General features: G+C 36.0%; 1 protein-coding gene and 2 pseudogenes across 7 annotated transcripts in view; all 3 read right to left on the minus strand.

The window, feature by feature from the left end:
* The window catches only part of ITGB3BP (integrin subunit beta 3 binding protein), an 88,050-nt gene that overhangs the window by 47,025 nt on the left and 22,010 nt on the right, over positions 1 to 19,015 (minus strand). For all 7 annotated transcript variants that reach the window (XR_010940868.1, XR_010940865.1, XR_010940866.1 and 4 more), the window contains exon 3: positions 5,026 to 5,161. Coding sequence is in view for 2 of the 7 variants with exons in the window: in XM_067726406.1 (XP_067582507.1) it covers positions 5,026 to 5,161 (136 nt within the window). In the remaining 5 variants the exon portion in view is untranslated. The remainder of the gene's footprint in view (positions 1 to 5,025; positions 5,162 to 19,015) is intronic.
* LOC137210620 (heat shock factor-binding protein 1 pseudogene) lies at positions 1,438 to 2,004 on the minus strand (annotated as a pseudogene).
* LOC137218813 (peroxiredoxin-1 pseudogene) lies at positions 3,438 to 4,369 on the minus strand (annotated as a pseudogene).

Consider the following 19,015-nt stretch of genomic DNA (forward strand, 5'->3'; position numbering starts at 1 on the left):
CTCCTCTGAAAAGGATACTAGTTTGGAAAAATTTGCTAAGGGGTAGGGGAGGGGATAGCAATATAATGATACACACACACAAACATACATAAATGTAATCAATATATATGATGATAAATAAATAAGAGTGTGTGTGTATATTTTTTTTTTAAGCAGGATTTCAGGCACCTTTATTCACGGCAGGTATTTTTGGTCAGGGGAGTTTTCTCTGAAACCTTTCTGTTACTTAAGGAAGACAACTGCTTACATCCTGATGGTCCACTTGCCATTTCCCAGGCTTGGAAGCATCTTGCATGCGGTTCTACCCAGTCCCTGAGTCCAGCTGGCTCTGGGCTTTCAGGGCCACATCTCGCAGCACAACCTACCGGCCCAGTGAGGGAGTTTCTGCAGCTTGGTGATAACAGTGGGGAATTCATTTTATCCCAGAAGAAATCGACTCCTCTGTGTTCCCCATATAATTTATAAATAGGACAAATTATTCCTTAATATTATTATATATTTGCAGTACAAACAATTAAGACTAGTGACATAGGAAACTTTAAAAAAATCATGCTGTGTTGACTACGGGTTTCCCTCTCCAAAGCACTGTTCCATTCCTCAGCTTCTTCCATATTCTCTATACAAAATCATCCTGCTGTGACAGTTGCATGGGTCTCCTTCCCATCAACACTGCCTCTGGGCTCAGCACTCCTGACACTGTACGGCTGAGCCGTAGGAGTTATTTTCCCTGTCTTCCATCATCAATTATAAAGCCACTACTCTCCTCGAATTTAGGTAAGAAACAGTTTAAAGAAACAGTATTTCTTAAAAACTCAAGCCTACTGCTAGTTATTTAGTAGGCATGGATTTAACATGGTCTGTTTTCCTTTTCTGTTTCTTTTCCCAGCCACTAGCTCAAAAGATAGAGTAGCTTAGTTGTAAAGTCCTGCCAGATTTCCTATGGTAACTGCTGTAGATGGACAAGGTAAGGTCCTACTGAAGGTTCAAACCTCATGCAAAACTCTAACTGCTGAAAACCTCATCATATCAGACAACTCTGTCATTGTCTGTATTTAAAAATGCTAACCGTAAAGTGGCTTGTGGTCACTCTTTGTTACTGTAGCATCTGACCTCAGGGAGTCAGACATAAAATCGTGGTTCCATTTCGAGTTTTGGCGACAGAGTAGTGCCAGATATTTCTGAATACACAATGTTAAATGTTTTTAACCACTTGGAAAGTATCGCCAACACACTATTTGGTGTTTACTCAGTCACTCTGAGGATCAAAGAACCTTAACTATCAATGCCTTACTTCACAAAATCTTATAACCAAGGATCTACCCTATGTCCAATAAAAAAATTACACAGCAACTTTTATCAAACAGCAACTACTACAAAGGGAATGATAGAAAAAAAATGACTTCACAAAAATACACTAAAAAATTTGACAACTGTATGCAGGAACTGCCAAAGTTTTAGTGTTTAATAGCACAACTGGCCAAGGTCCAAGACGTGAAGTTACCATGTTCAGGAAACATGGGGGGCAGGGGAGGGAAATTACTCTATAAACCAACTCTATAGTATGTGGTAAGAAGAATGCACACTTTATAATATAAAACCTGTCTACACAGAGTAGTTAGTTGCAAAAAGCTATCCGGCTTCTCTTGGCTTGTAAAAAGGGTGTTCCAGATTCCAGAGCAGATGAGCAACCTTCAAGTCTTCTGTGTGGCAGCGATCCTGCTTTCCCCATCCAGCTTTTCCACCCCGGCCTGTGTCATGAGGTCTGCGATGTTTTCCTCCAGGCCATCAATGTGACTGCTCATGTCATCAATTCTTCCAATGATCTGGTCAGACATGGTCTGAAATTTATCTTGCATCTGTTGCAGGAGTGTCTGCACCACCGAGGTGAGATCCTGCACGGTCTTGGGCTCAGCCTCTGCCATCTCCCGGGTTCCCAGCTTGGCGGTGCTGTCTCAGACCGTCACCTACACTTCCATTTGTCTGCGCAGACGCCCCGTATGTGTGTATATTAAATGTATAAACTGGAAGCATTCATGCCATTTGTGGGCCATGTAGAGTCTAAGTAGAGGGAAGACTTAGAACCACATTTTCTTCCTTTTATAATTATAAATAGATTTAAAGTTAATATTGTCACCTGTTCACATAGTATGTGATTCAAATGAATATAGAAAGTACATATAAATACCTGGAGGAAGAATATTCGAGATTGAGAAAAGTGCAAGTGCAGTTCTTGTGAAGGCAACAGGCTCAGCACGATTGACAAATAGCCAGAAAGTAAGAGTGGCTAAAGTACTGTAAACATCGGAAGGGCAGCAGAAAATGAGGCAGGTGAGGTAGTCAGGTATTAGATGACATATAGCCCTGAAAGTCATGATAAAGTTTTGACTTATATATCCTAAGTGTGATGGGAAGTGAGTAGCACCTAAAATGTCCTTGAAAATGCTATTTAAGTAAAAGTGCTTATTTAAATTGTACCTTATGTTTTGTACAATATTCAAAAAGTGAGAATTGTTAACAGAAGTTATGACTTCATTTGGAACTTAAATTACTTTATAAGACCCAGGCTTTCCCATTTCTAAAACATATATAAGATGACATATTAGGAAAAGCAATGTAATGATTACAAATGACATAATCCGATATAAGATTCTAGACAGAATTCTATTTTGAGATTTCTGTATGTGTGATCTATATATCAAAGAGTACATAAAACACGTATGTGCAGTTTAATGAATAATTATAGCGTGAACTCGCATAACCATCACATAGAAATAGAATATTACCAGCACCCCAGGAACCCTTGCTATATGACTTTTTAAAAAAGAGCTTACCTAGTACTATAATCTGTGATAATTATCCACTTAAATGTCAACCGAGATCATGTGACCAATCTTTTTATGGGCAAAAGAAATGTTCCCTTAAGTCCATATTTAATTTCAATATGGAAATTGAGTATGTATCCACTTGAAATCTGTTCACATTCCAGGATAGAGATGTTCTATCTCTAAGGCACTAATTTTAATTTTAAACAAAAGATATATCAAGCGAATGAAAAAACCCCCAGAACTATATAGAGCTTGAAGAAAACACATACATCTTCATGTATTTTTGTGAAAGCAAACATAGTAGTGATAGCTTTAAGATTAAAAGCACCTGATTAAAGTAAAATAAAAGTCATTCAAAAGTTTAAGATCTCATTATAGGTTTCATTACAACAAATTAGGTAAAATGAGGAGACTTCTTTGTTTCTCTGTAGTTTCTAGTACATGCTTAGCACTCAAATATTAAATAGTAAATATGAATCAGGCTAATCACAGCATATCTAAAATATATTTTATTAAATTTAAACCTATTTAATATTTTATATTATAAAAACTTGACATGTCACTGATTCATGACCTTTTACAATATTAAAAATTAAACCTATGAAATCTAGATTTCTATATCTTTATTTTTCTCAGCTCAAGTTTAATAAAACTACAGAAGACCAAAAGTGATACCCTACTACTATACACATCAGTTTGCCTGCCCCATAATACAGCTCAGGCCATTCCCTCCAGAGGAAGAAAGGCTGGCCTCCCCAACCGCTGCAGGAAAGGCCTGTCCTGTCCCACACCACATCTGGGCTGAGTGTAAGATCTTGTGTTTTAAGCATGACAATAGTACAAAAGAGGTTTTGTTCTCATGGCCATCTACTTCAGCCTGGCCCTAAAATGGCCCAGTGCTCACTTCTGCTTAGAGAAATATCCTTTGCTTTTCTGGACATCAGGCTTGATGGTATCACTGCCAGGCTTCCAGCCAGCTGGGCACACTTTCCCATGTTTGTCAGTAAACTGGAAAGCCTGATCTAGTCTCAGTGTCTCATCCACAGAACAGCCAACAGGAAGGTCATTTATGGTGATCTGTCGAAGGATACCTTTATCATCAATAATAAAAAGGCCCCTGAATGAGATGCCTCTATCGGCCTTTAAGACCCCATAGTCCTGAGCAATGGTGCGCTTGAGGTCTGGTATCAAGGGAATGTTCATGGGTCCTAGTCCTCCTTGTTTCTTGGGTGTGTTGATCCATGCCAGGTTTCAGAAGTGCGAATCCACAGAAGCACGAATCACTTGGCAGTTGAGTTTCTTAAATTCTTCTGCCCTTTCATTGAAAGCAATGATCTCCGTAGGGCACACAAAGGTGAAGTCAAGAGGGTAAAAGAAGAACACAGCATATTTTCCTTTGTAGTCAGATAGGCTGATATCTTTGAACTGACCATCTGGCATTACAGAAGTTGCTTTGAACTGGGGGGCACGGTGCCCAATTTTGGCATTTCCTGAAGACGTATTGCTATCAGCAGTTCTCACAGACAAACTACAGAGGACAGTCAGGAAGGAGACACGCCTAGATTTCTGTATCTTTTAAATGAATATTTTAGAAATAAACTACCAGAGAATAAGAAATATGTGTGGTCAAAATTAAACTAACAATATTTTAGAATAAAGAATTTCATATTAAAATTAGGTTACTCTCTAATGGAAAATTCTAAAAACCTTTTGCAAATGCATTTAAAATAGTAAAGAGGATGAAATATAATAAATGAAAGAAAGCTATAAAGACACAGGAAATGTGGAAAAACTAAACGGATAACATGGATAAAAATAACATTCAGAAGTATCACTCTTAAATTGTAGTGTAGCATTACCTGAATTATGTGCCCTTTAATTTATGCACATGATGGATAGCTTGTTAAGGGGCTATACCATTATAATTGATAGTGGCTGAAGGCAGTCAGGCCATAATTTCTATTTAATGGATGGGATAGTAAGAGAACAAAGTCTGCAGTAGCATTTTAAAATAACTGCCTATAAAGTTTACATTTATGTCCAAAGTGTTACCTATATTCTAGTCTTTTCTATGTTGAATTCTTTAAGAAAAAAGAGAAAAATCAGCTGCAGCAAGATCCACATATTATTAAATCAAAATTCTGATTTAACCAATAACTAGAAAAATCTCACAATAAATGGAAAAGAATTTTCAACTAACCATCTGATGGTCCATTTTTGTTCTCTTGTTCTTTAGAGCTTGTGGGAGAAGCAAATGGGCTAATTTGACAGGTTCCAGTTGTTGGAGAATAGGCTGTAACACTTATCTTGCTTGTGATTTTTGAAGAATCAAATGACTAGAAATAAATATTAATTTGGGACAAAAATACTTATGTTTAGTTACAGATCTTTGGAAATACATTTGAAAAACTTGCAAAATTCAAACTAATACTCTTTTCCTTGATCTTTCTTTTCGGATTTTAAATATACACAATTATTATCTTCAAAGTGAACACTGTTATTTCAAGGTATGTACATTTTCCTGGTCTCCATACTGATTAGGGCATCTCAATTTGATTTTATGAAATTTTAACATTAAGTGGTTACTACATTCTGAGATGGTATTTCCAAACAAGAAGAGATAGCTGACTCTCCCAATTACATCCTGTTGTTGTTAGCTGAACGTGAAGTATAATTATGGGCCTAGACCAGAGAAAATCTCAGAAGTGTCTCTTAGTAAGACCCACAGGGAAACCCTAGGAAGGATTAGTGGTGTCCTTAACCTTCACAAAGTTGCTCTGACACAGTATCTTAATGATAAAACAAAAAGAATGTTCAAACAATTGAGTATGGCATTTAAGGCCTTTGAGAATTTGATCTATTCTACACAAATCCTCTCTGCAGCTTCCTCCTCTGTGTTCCCATAGACCTTGTTCATACCTCTTACTGGAGTTAGTAAATTCTAATAATTTATTACATTTCTGTATACCCCATTAGTATTTAAGTTTCTGAAAATACATATTACTTCATCCTTGTACTATAGAACTCAAAAATGTATGATGAATGAATGATTTAAAAGAAACAGCCCAGTAAACTTAGCCAGGCCACTCTATTCAGAATATACTCATTTGGGGCTTCCCTGGTGGCGCAGTGGTTGAGGGTCCACCTGCCGATGCAGGGGACATGGGTTCATGCCCCGGTCCGGGAAGATCCCACATGCCGTGGAGCGGCTGGGCCCGTGAGCCATGGCCACTGAGCCTGCACATTCAGGGCCTGTGCTCCGCAACGGGAGAGGCCCGCATACCGCAAAAAAAAAAAAAAAAAAAAAAAAGAATATACTCATTTGTTCACTGGTTCATTCATCTATTATTAACTGACGCCTTTAGTCCCAGTCACTTAGGTTATGCACATTTGGGTCTCAGCTAGTCTTTCTTTGGTTTGGGGCCTCATTCATAATCCACTTCCTCCAAACACCCATTATCACACTATAATTGCTTGCTCTTCTGAATTCTTTTTAAACGTATTTTCTATAATGCTTACTAATCACCCAGCATTTGCTAACTAATGTGTATACAGGAAGAGAACAAATTGCTCTGGCCTCATAAACAGCAGAGGACAGGTCTAAAGGTAGTATGCTTGTTACAGAAATTCAGAGAAGAGGGAAAACCAAAGTGGGCTGCAGTAATCTCACAGAAGGATTCTTGTGAAGAGGAAGGGTGAGGCTTAGATAACTGAAAATAAAAGGTATGAAAAACCTGAAATCTGGAGGTGAAACAGACAGCACAGGGTGGATTTAGGGATAAAGGAAAGGTCTGAAGGTTCATGATATGTTGCCAACACTGTAGAATTAAACTTTAGCTTGGTTGCTGACTTGAAATAGTTATATAATTCTCCATTGTCACCTATTCTTTATTTTCAAGACACCATGGCAGAAATAGTGGCTATGTCACCTTTTTCAATAATCTTGGTATTAGTTCCAGAATCTATAGCATCAATTTTTTTTTTTTACAGGTAAGATTTTAAATGATAGATACTTCTTTGTATTGGGGGAAAAAAGGCATTATATTTTTTATTTTATGTATCCACAGTAGCCACAAATATAACCAATATTTAAAAAAAATCAAACTACAATATCAAGTTATAGCTTCAAAGTAATCTTTTTTGTAAGGTGAAAGGGTTTTAAGTCTCTTTAACAGGTGGTTATTATTACCTCTCCATCTTGAGTTTTCAGCTGTTTATAGTATTCAGTCATAAACTATGACATTTATCCAATCCAACCCCACTTTTCTAAGAATTTATTGCCCAGAAATATTTCACTGTGTATGTACAAGAAATGAAAGTCACTACCCTAATGTACATTTATGTCAATCTGTTTTCCTATTTTCACCAAAAATTATTTTTCCAATTGCCAAATATCTAAATATTGCAACTGCAGATCATACATTTCTCCTTGAAAACAATTTTCTAGCTTTTGTAAAATAAGTCTTGGTGTGTGTGTGCGCACGCACGTGTGTATATATATATATATAAATTTTTTCCCCTCACCTTAAAAATACTGTCTTCTCTTTTGCTTTCTTTTTTTTTTTTTGGTGATCTGTGTTGATTAAAAAGGAAAATATATGTCTACAATCGTAATGTACTTAGAGGGAAAAAAGAAAATCTACCTTTCCCTACTATCCCACTAAATATTCTTCAGTAAATAATGCATTTTTATATGTCTGCCTACTGATACACACAAATGCATAGTCTTACTTCTTTAAGTTCTTTTTCTCTCAAAGTTTAACCAAGGTCCTCTAATTTTTAAATTCTGAAGATGCTTAAAAGTGATCCTAGAATCCTAAGAATTTCCATTCTGCCAACGCCCAAACGTTGAAGGACTTGGTCTTCTTATTAGTCTCCTACAAAAGGAAGAGTTAAGAAGACTGGGATTTGAGAGAAGACTGAGCTACTAATTGAGAAGTCTGGAACTCTTTCCATTCAGCAATGATGAGTGCTACCTACCAGGTCCTTTAGAAAAATAGAGGAAGAAAAAGTGAGAAGAACAGATTTGGCTAGAGAAGGGAAAGAATTCAGGATGCAAACAAAATATAAGGATATAGAAATCAGATAAGTCACAACTACTTTCTATAATAATTTACAACTGCTTGTAATATTTATTGACAACATTATTTAATACCACACTAAAAAAAAAAAAAAAAGATTCTGTCTAGGATCAGTCCAAATGCCACTGTACTTTCTGTAAGGTCAAACCTTGTACATTAGCAAAACTAAAATTTGGTCATTCATTTTTCTGCCCAGAAAAAAAGAAATGAATGTTCTCTCCAGAATTTCAAATATATATGACATTCTCCTTCAATATGTTTCACAAATTGTAGCTTGCTTCATCACCTTGTTTAAAGCATATTCTACCAAAAAGGTACCTGTATTTTATATATTTTTACCTATTATAGTCCAGAAAGTACTAACTAAGGGTTCTTTCAGGATGAAATGTGGGATATAATGGATCTGCTATTATTATTATGAACTACAAGACTATGCTATCACTGAAATATTTAAAAATACAGGTACTGTAGGTATTTGGACAACCAGAAGCAAAAGAAAAATTAGGGTAGCTAAAGGGAGACAATTCTTTATAATCTTACACTGGTTAATTAGGTTATTGGAATGTTTCACCTAAGGCAGTATTATACATCACTAGTACTTATTATAGAATTTACATTAGAAAATTTTAAATACTAGCTGTCTCAGGGATTTTTCACGATTTGGGCCTAGGGTTCCTAGAAGAGTCCTAAATATCAACTAACTTTTTATCAGTTGCCACAATTATCACCCTTAATGACTCTAATAATATTTAGGTTTTGTTATTTCTAATGGTAGTTATAGAGAACAAAAGCATTTTGCACTTACCCCGTGATCTTACAGGGACATCAGGGAAAGGATATAACCAATATATTAGATCTGTGCTGATGACAATGTTCTATTTCTTGATTGGGTGTTTGATACCCAGGGATATACATTTGTTAAAACTCATTGAACTGTACACTCAAGATCTGTGAATTTCACAATCTATAAATTTTACTTTGATAAAAATATTTTAACAGGAAAAATAAAACATTGGCTAAAAAGTTGATACACTGGTGTTTCTATTTGTGCACACTACTGTTCCACAATTTTAAGACATTAAAATATTAATTTTAATATTAAAGACATGACCATTTTGTTACTCTCTTGCACTGTAGTCTTCAATAAGTTTTTAAAGATATATTTTCATGGCTATTATCATTCCTTCATATGTCCTCCTATTTTTTCAGAATAGAAAGTGAATCCTACCTCAAATATATTTTTGTTTATTGAAGTATGATTTACTTACAATAAAATACACAGATCTTAAGTTGTCTGGCTTGCTGAGTTCTGATAACTGTATATATACACTGATGCCACCACCACCCAAGATGAAGAACATTTCTGTCATCCCAGAAGATTCCCTTGTACCCATTTCCACTCAATTCCCACTCTGCAGCCCAGAAGCAACCACTTTCTAATTCCTATAACCATAGCTATTTTTGCCTATTCTTGAACTTCATATAAATTAAATACATAACTCTTGTGTTTGGCTTCTTCTTTTCAATGTGTTTTTGAGATCATCTATGTTGTTGTGTGTGGTAAGATTGTGTTCCTTTTAATTTTACTATTCCTTTGTATAAATGTACCAGAATTTGTTTTTCTAATCTCCTGTTGAAGGACATTTGGGTTATTTCCAGTTTGGGGCTATTACGAATTAAGGGGCTAAAGAACATTTTTGTATATGTCTTTTGTGGATATATGATTTTATTTATTTGGGAAACCCAGGAATGGAATTGCCAGACTATAGGATGGATATAGATTTATTTTCTATATATAAAATAAAGGCTAAATAGTTCTCTAAAGTGTTGGTATCATTTTAAATTACGATCAATAAATGAGAGTTCCAAATGCTGCACATCCTCACCAACGCTTAGGTTGTTTTAGACATTCCAGGGTTGATTTTTAAAGCCATTCTGTTTTGTTGTTGTTATTTAGCTATTCAAGTGAGTGGGAATGGTATTCCTTTGTGGTTTTAATTTGTATTTCCAATGACTAATGATGTTGAACATTTTTTCATGTGCTAATTTTCCATTTAAACATTTTATTTGTCTTAGATTTAAAAAGCTGGACAGTTGCTGATTTGGTGATCGTTAGGTCACTCAGACTATGTAAATACAATGTATTGATCTTTCTAAATGTTCTTCTGGGTTTTTAATTGTTTACAAATTTCTTTTTGTATTGAAAGCAAAAAAGACAAAGTATCTTTCAGAGGACTGTATACCAGCCAAAGGGATCTGGAATATCATCTTAGGGCCACTCTTCTTAAAGTGGGAAATCCTGTTATTAGTGACAACATGGATGAACCTGGAGGACATTATGCTGAGTGAAATAAGACAGAGACAGAAAGACAAACACTGCATGGTATCACTTAATAGGGGAAAAAAATAAAGTCCAACTCACAGAAATAGAGAGTAAAAAAGTGGTTGTTAGTGGCTGGGGGATGGGGGAAATAAAAAGAGGTTGATAAAGGGTACAAACTTTCAGTTATAAGATGAATACATCTGAGAATCTAATGTATAACATGGTGACTATAACTGATAACACTGTATCGTACAGTAACTGAAATTTGCTAAAAGGGTAGAACTTAAACGTTCTCACCAAAAAAGAAAAAGAAGAAAAGAAAAATTTGAAGTGATGGATGCATTAATTAATTTGATGGGAGGAATCCTTTTACGATGTGTGTGTGTGTGTGTGTGTGTGTGTGTGTATATTCACAATATATACATCAAATCATCACATTGTACATTTTAAATATCTTATATTTTGTCAATTATAACTCAATAAAGCTGAAAAAAAGGGAAAGACTTAGATCATCCTTTTTTTTTTGTTCTCCTTTCCCTATTTCCTATTTTAGACCAGATCTTCTGTCCTAAAAACTTGACTCCTACACTACACAGACATACTCATTAGATTCTTGAGTGTCTCCATAACTCCTGAATGATTTGTATAAAAAAACCTGAAGAAGTTAGGAAGATGTCATCCCTTGTGCCAAACCTTGTGAGTCAAGACTATTCCTTGATAAGATTCATGCAAAACACTTACACTGGCATATGGATGGACCAAACCTACTTAATCTCCTATTACAGATTGAGAGAAGCAATGGGGGGCTTTCATGTAGAAAGACGGGGTAGGAAACCAAGAGAGGGAAGATGAATGTATATATCCAAGTCACTCGGGAGCTTTTATGCAGATGCAAAAAATTTAAGTCAAAACTTATGTTTAATAGGAGATGGACAAATGTAACTCCATGTTTACTACTAGAAACCAAAGCTTTGTGCTAACTGTTGAATTTATAAGGAGGGAAAGATAGCATGAACCTGTTTGTTCTTTCCCTGATACCCTCCTCTCATTCCTGAACTACAGAAGACTGAGCTCCCTTGGGTTTTGGTGAATCTATCACCAGTGTGTGTTTATGGTTTTAATGGATACTTGCTTCCCTTTCTGCTATACTTTTGCTATATACTTCTGCTATATGCTGATCCTTTCCCCTTCCTCTTCTTTTCTCCAAGAAAACACAATGAATAAAGACTTACTGATACTGAAAAAAAGAAGATATAACAATTATAAACACACACACACATACACATCTAACAAGACAGCCCCAAAATACAAGGAGCAAAAACAGGCAGAATTGAGGGAAAAAATAGAAAATTCAACCATAATAGTTGGAAACTTCAGTGTCCCACTTTCAACAATGGATAGACCAACTAGACAGAAAATCAGCAAGGAAACAGAAGACTTGAACAACACTATATACCAATAAGACCTAATAGACATCTATTGAACCCTCCACCCAACGAAAGCAGAATACACATTCTTTTCAAGTGCATATGTAACATTAGCCAGGATAGAAGGTATGTTAGGCCATAAAACAAATCTCAGTAAATTTAAGAAGATTTAAATCTTTTTAAAGAATGTAAATTACATTCTTTTTAAAGAATGTAATTTAAATCTTTGTAAAGAATGTTTTCTAATCACAATGGAATAAAATCAGAAATTAAAGAAAGAAGGACATTTGGAAAATACAAAAATACATGGAAATTAACAAACTCCTAGATAACCAATCAAAAGGGAAATTAGAAATACACTGAGGAGAATGAAAATGAAACACAACACATGTAAAAACTTACGGGATGAAGAGAAAGCAGTACTCAGAGAGAAAGTTAAACACTTACATTAAGAAAGAAGAAAGCTCTCAAATCAATAACTTATCCTTCCACCTTAAGAAACAAGAGCAAACTAAAACCAAAGGAAGCAGAAGGAAAGAAATAATAAATACTACTATTAAAGAGGAAACAAATGAAATGTAAAATAAGAAAATAGAGAAGATCAATGAATCTAAAAGTTGCTTCTTTGAAAAGAAAATTGACAAACCTTTATCTAGACTGACTAAGAAAGAAATGAGAATCAAATTACTAAAATCAGGAATGGGGGGCGGATATTACAGCTGACCTTGGAGAAATAAAAGGTATTATAAGGGGATACTATGAACAACTGTATGCCAACAAATTAGATAATCTAGATGAAATGGACAAATTCCCCAAAATACACAGCCTACCAGGACTGAATCATGAAGAAATGGAAAACTGGAATGCATCAATAGCAAGTAAAGAGATTAGATCAATTCAGAAAACTTGTCAAAAAGAAAAGCGTGGGACTGGAGAGCTTCACTGGTGAATCCTACCAACATTTAAAGAAGAACTGACACCAATTCTTCTCAGACTCTATCAAAAACAGGGAACACTTCCTAACGCATTCTATGAGACCACATTACTCTGATACCAGAACCAGACAAACACCTTAAAAGAAAACTACAGACTAATCTCCCTTATGAATACAGATGCAAAAATCCTCAACATTCCTGCAAACTGAAACCAGAGAAAAATAAGAATTATATATTGCAACCAAGTGGGATTTATCCTGTGAAAGCAAGGTTGGTTCAATATACAAAAACCAATCAATATAATACATCATATTAATAGAATAAAGGAAAAAAACCCACACGATCATCTCAATAGATGCAAAAAAGCATTTGACAAAAATACAATTCTTTCATAATAAAAAATAATCATCAAACTAGGAATAGAAGGGAAGTGTCTCAATCTGACAGAGGGCATTTAGGAAAAACTCACAGCTAACATCATATTTAATGGTAAAAGACTGGATGCTTTCCCCCTAAGATCAGGAACAAGGCAATGATATCTGTTCTTGCCACTCTACTCAACATTGTTCTGGAGGTTCAAGCCAGGGCAATAAGCAAGAATAAGAAAAAAATGCATCCGATGGGAAAGAAAAATGACATGATCTGATATATAGAATACCCTAAAAAATCTATAAGAAAGTATTAGAGCTAATACACGAGTTCAGCAAAGTTACACAATACATGATTAATATACAAAAATTAGCTGTGTATCTATACACTAGCAATGACTGATCTAAAGGGAAATTATAAAAATATTTACAGGGCTTCCCTGGTGGCACAGTGGTTGAGAGTCCGCCTGCCGATGCAGGGGACACGGGTTCGTGCCCCGGTCCGGGAAGATCCCACATGCCGCGGAGCGGCTAGGCCCGTGAGCCATAGCCGCTGAGCCTGTGCGTCCGGAGCTTGTGCTCCACAACGGGAGAGGCCACAAGAGTAAGAGGCCCACGTACCACACACAAAAAAACAAAAAACCATTTACATTATCACCAAAAAGAATAAAATACTGAGGAATAAATATAACCCAAAAGGGGCTTCCCTGGTGGCACAGTGGTTGAGAGTCCGCCTGCCGATGCAGGGAACACGGGTTCGTGCCCCGGTCCGGGAAGATCCCACATGCCGCGGAGCGGCTGGGCCCGTGAACCATGACCGCTGAGCCTGCGCGTCCGGAGCCTGTGCTCCGCAAAGGGAGAGGCCACAGCAGTGAGAGGCCCGCGTACCGAAAAATAAAAAAATAATAAAAAATAAAAATAAACAAAAAAACAGAGCTGCAAAAAAAAAAATAAAATAAAATAACCCAAAAGTATAAGACTTGTATACTGAAAACTACAAAACATTGTTGAAAAAAATTAAAGAAAATCAAAATAAATAGAAATAGATCCTGTGTTCATGGTTCAGAAGAATTACTAATTTTAAAATGGCAGATTCAGTGTAATTCCTATCAAAAGTATAAATTTTTCTTTTTCAGAAATGAGAAGGTGACCCTAAAATTCACCAGGAATTGCAAGGCATATGGAACAACAGAAGCAATCTTGAAAAAGAACAAAGTTGGAGGACTCACACTTCCTAATTTCAAATTTATAGTAATTAAAAACTTTCTTTTTGAAAACTTATAGTAATCAACACAGCATGGTAGTGGCATAAGTTCAGATCTACAACCAAATGGAATAGATTTGACAGTCCAGAAATAAATCCATGAATTTATAATCAACTGATCTTCAACAAGGGTTCTAAGGCCATTCAATGGGGGAAATAATAGCTTTTCAACAATGCTAGGACAAATGAATATCCACATGCCCCTAACCTCATACCATGTTCAAAAATGAACTCAATAAGGTCTTAAATGTAACGTAAGTGCTAAAACTATAAAACTCTTAGAAAGAAACATACTGAAAGTTTGCATTACCATAGACTGCACAACAGTTTCTTAGATATGACACCAAAAGCACAAGCAATCAAAGAAAAAGTAAATTGGACTTCATCAAAATTTAAAACTTTTGTGTATCAAAGGATACTATCAAGAAAGTGAAAAGACAACACACAGAATTGATGAAAGTATATGCAAATCATATATCTGACAAGGTAACAGTATAAAGAATTCTTACAATTCAACAGTAAAAAGACAACCCAATTAAAATATGGGCAAAAGTTGTGAACAGATATTTCTCCAAAAAAAATATACAGATGGCCAATAAGTACATGGAAACATGTTCAACATCATCAGGGAAATGCAAATTAAAACCACAATAAGATAGCACTTCACACCCAGTAGGGTGGCTAGAATCAAAAATTCAGAAAATAACAAGTGTTGTTGAGGATGTGGAGAAAGTGGAACTCTCATACACTGATAGTGGGAATGTAAAATGGTGTAGCTGCTGTAGAAAAGAGTTTGGCAATTTTGCAAAAAGTTAGAATTACCGTATGACCCACCAATTCCACCCCTAGGTATGTAATCAAGAAAACTGAAAACATGTTCATACAAAACATTGTACAAGAATGTTATATACAACATTATTCATAATAGTTAAAAAGTGGAAACAACCCAAATGTCCTTCAGCTGAGGAATGGATAAACAGAAGGTGATATACCCATACAAAAGAATATGATTCAGCCATAAAAAGGAATAAAGTACTGTTACATGTGACAACATGGATAAACCCTGAAAATGTTATGCTAAATGAAAGAAGTCAGTCACATATTGTATCATTCCATTTATATAATATGTACAGAATAGGCAAATCCATAAGGACAGCAAATAAATTATTAGTTGCCAGGGACTGGGGGGGTAGGGAGGAGGAAATTGAGACTAACTGCTAATAGGTATGGATTTCTTTTTGGGGTGATGGAAATGTTCTAAAATCAGATAGTGGTGATGGCTGCACAATGTAATGAGTATATAATAAACCACGGGTGTATACTTTAAAATTATGAATTTTATATTACATGAATTATATCTCAATAAAAAACGCTAAAATTAAAAAAAGAGAACTGAACTGTCAAAAAGTATATGAGATAATTGGGAATTTGAACAAAGATGTCCATTTGATGATTAAGGAATTAATTCTGAGAGATATAATACTTTTTTTAAAAAAAAATTTATTTATTTATTTATTTATTTTTGGCTGTGTTGGGTCTTCGTTTCCGTGTGTGGGCTTTCTCTAGTTGAGGCGAGCAGGGGCCACTCTTCATCACAGTGTGCAGGACTCTCACTGTCGCGGCCTCTCTTGTTGCGGAGCACAAACTCCAGATGCACAGGCTCAGTAGTTGTGGCTCACGGGCCTAGTTGCTCCGCGGCATGTGGGATCTTCCCAGACCAGGGCTCAAACCCATGTCCCCTGCATTGGCAGGCAGATTCTCAACCACTGTGCCACCAGGGAAGCCCTGATAATACTATTATAGTTTTTTTAAAGTCTATCTTTTAGAAATAATTACTGAAGTATTTAGGATGATATGGATGATGTTTGAGATTTGCTTCAAATCATCTAGTATGGGGGATACTGAAGTATGCGTGGGAATATAAATGAAATAAGATTAGACTTGTGTTGATAATTACTGAAGCTGGGTAATGGGCAGTGCATTCTCCATAATCAAAATTCTCCAAAATCAAAAGGTAAAAAAAAAAGGAATCAATATTTGATAACTGTAGTGAAATAAGGAATCTATAAAATAATCATCAAGGCATTTAAAAAAAATTAGGAGAAAGATTGACGGAGAATTTTATTATGGGTGGATCAGGCTGGTAAAACCAAGACCATTTTGTGCCTCCTGAGGTGATGAGACAGGAACTACACAGACTACCTATGAGGCATTCTTATCAAAATATGAACCACAATCTAACCAAGCCTCTAGTTTTAACTGTGAGTTTTATAGGAAATATGAAGATTAGAGAAATCACTTAAAGGACACCACAAGAAAACAATCAACCAAATCTAGAATGTGAAATATGGAAAAAATATTTCAGTTTTTTCCAAAAAATAAATTACAAGAAAAAGAGTGAGATTTTAAAAGATTTAAAAGGAGTTGGGGGAAAAAAAACTCAAGGTTCTTAAGAACCACTACAATGTGTAAACCTTGTTTGGATCCTGATTTTAATAAGCCAACTGTAAAAGGACATTTTGAAGCAACTATAGAAATGTGAATATAAACTGGGTGAAAGATATTATTGGGACTTCCCTGGTGGTGCAGTGGTAAAGACTCTGTGCTCCCAATGCAGGGGGCCCGGGTTCGATCCTGGCCGGGGAACTAGATCCCACACGTATGTCGCAACTAAGAGTTTGCATGCCACAACTAAGGAGCCCATGCACTGCAACTAAGGAGCCCATGAGCCACAACTAAGACCTGGCACAACCAAATAAATAAATAATAATTTTAAAAAGATTTTGTTAAGGAATTACTTCTTATTTTGTAAGGTATGATAATGGCTCTATAGTTATGAAAGAAGTCATTATCTGTTAGAAATGCATACTGAAGAATATTCTGATGAAATAACATGTCTGGGATTTGCTAAATTCCAGGAAAAAAAATACAGATACATACACACATATATACATTAATATATGTGTACATATATATATATAAATAGATGAAGGAAAATGTTAATAATTTTTGAAGCTGGGTGATGGTTACATGGTAGTTCACTGTATTATTGTCTCTACTTTTGTGTATGTTTGAAAGTTTCCATAATAAAAAGGTAAGGAAGGAAGGGAAGAAGAGGGAGGGAGGGGGAGAAAAAGGAGCAGATGAGCCAAATCAATAAGTAAGCCTACAGAATATGAGCTATAATATTTCCTAATGCCCTGAAGTCCCAAGTTCTTTCTAATTTCAGGAGTCAGTAAAAGCCTTATCTCAGAGAGATAAGGTTAGGCCATGGGAATAATCAGACTTAGAACTATCCTACTAACGGTAAGGGAATAATTTCGACTGGGTATGTATGTCCAAATCAGCAAACCTCCCCCAAACCTGCACTGCATTCATTCTAGCAGCATGCCTATTGAGTTGGCCTTGGTAGGAAGTATGCTCCTTCCCTTCCCAATCTGCAGCATCTGCTTCTCCCATTCCTTCTCTGAAGTAGCCTGAAAGAGATTAGGTCAAGCTGGCTAGGTATATAACCAGGTAGCCAGCTGTCCCTATAAATTCATCTGGACTGCCATTGGCAACAGTTTGTAATAAATAATTCAACTTTGTTTCTGAAAATTCATCTAGAAACAGTGCTTGGAGGGCAATAACTTCAGCAACCCCAATATTGCAGGTAATGATAAATCAAAACCTTCATCACTCATTACCCCCCAACAATTTGAGAGGTTCAGCAAGTAGTGGTACTCATAGTATATACTCTATATATATTAAAGGAAGATAACAGGGAATGATCCATACCTCTGTTTTCCCTATTAGGGGAATCATAAGGAAAATTACTTTTGCAGACTTGCCCTAACATCATGGAGCATTAATCTCCATGAAGGTCTGTAGCCACATTGGGAACACTGGGATTTGGTAGTTCTAATTATTGCTGGGAGAGAAAACACCAGTTGTTTAGAATGAACAGGCTCCACTTCAACCAACTGGCATATAAAAGCCATCTCCTTTCCTTGGACACCAGAGCCTTCTTCCTTCAGCATCATATGCGTAAGGCAAAATGACCACAAAGTTACTACTAGTTCCTCTATAGCTTCACAGCAATTAGGTGCTCTTAGAGTTATAGGTAATTTTCCTTTGTACGGACTAAGGCAGCCTCAGTGGGATCACTGGCATGTAGGCAGATTCTTGGGAACCAGGCTGCTTCAGGGCTTAGCTGTTACTGGAATGGACAGAAGCATAAATGTAGCTAAAGAGAGAAGCCTAGATTTAGCACCAGAGCCAAAGCTGTCAGATCTAAGAGCTGCAAACAAATTATGAGGCAAGATACAAAAGCTGAAAATATCAGAAATAATAATAAATATTAGAAATAGGTTAGAAAACAGAAATGTTGAAGGCCCAGGCTAGGATGCTAGGAACCTGCATTTAGCAGTTGGTGGCCATGTGGTACCAAGCTAAGTCAACTGGTTTAAAGGTACAGAATTGGGCCAAACATAACAATGTATTTTTCTAATACAGGATATTAGCTGTGTCACTGTGTCACTTGACACATCCTAATCTGGAGAAAAAATGGATAGAAAGCTTGCCATGACGACAACTGTACTTTATGAAAAGGATGAATTCCTAAATGGCCATTCTCTTCCATTCAAATGATGTTACCACCTCCCAAAGAACAGTTTTGGGGCAGGAAAGAACAGTATTTCATTTCAAGCTGGACTACTCATCTACCAAAATACCATTCTGACCAAAGAAACAGATGCAAAATTACAGTCACAGCTGCATTCTGTACAGAACAAGTTGGATAATAGTGTTCTAA

This window comes from Pseudorca crassidens, chromosome 2 (genome assembly GCF_039906515.1).
Source record: "Pseudorca crassidens isolate mPseCra1 chromosome 2, mPseCra1.hap1, whole genome shotgun sequence".
NCBI lineage: Eukaryota > Metazoa > Chordata > Mammalia > Artiodactyla > Delphinidae > Pseudorca > Pseudorca crassidens.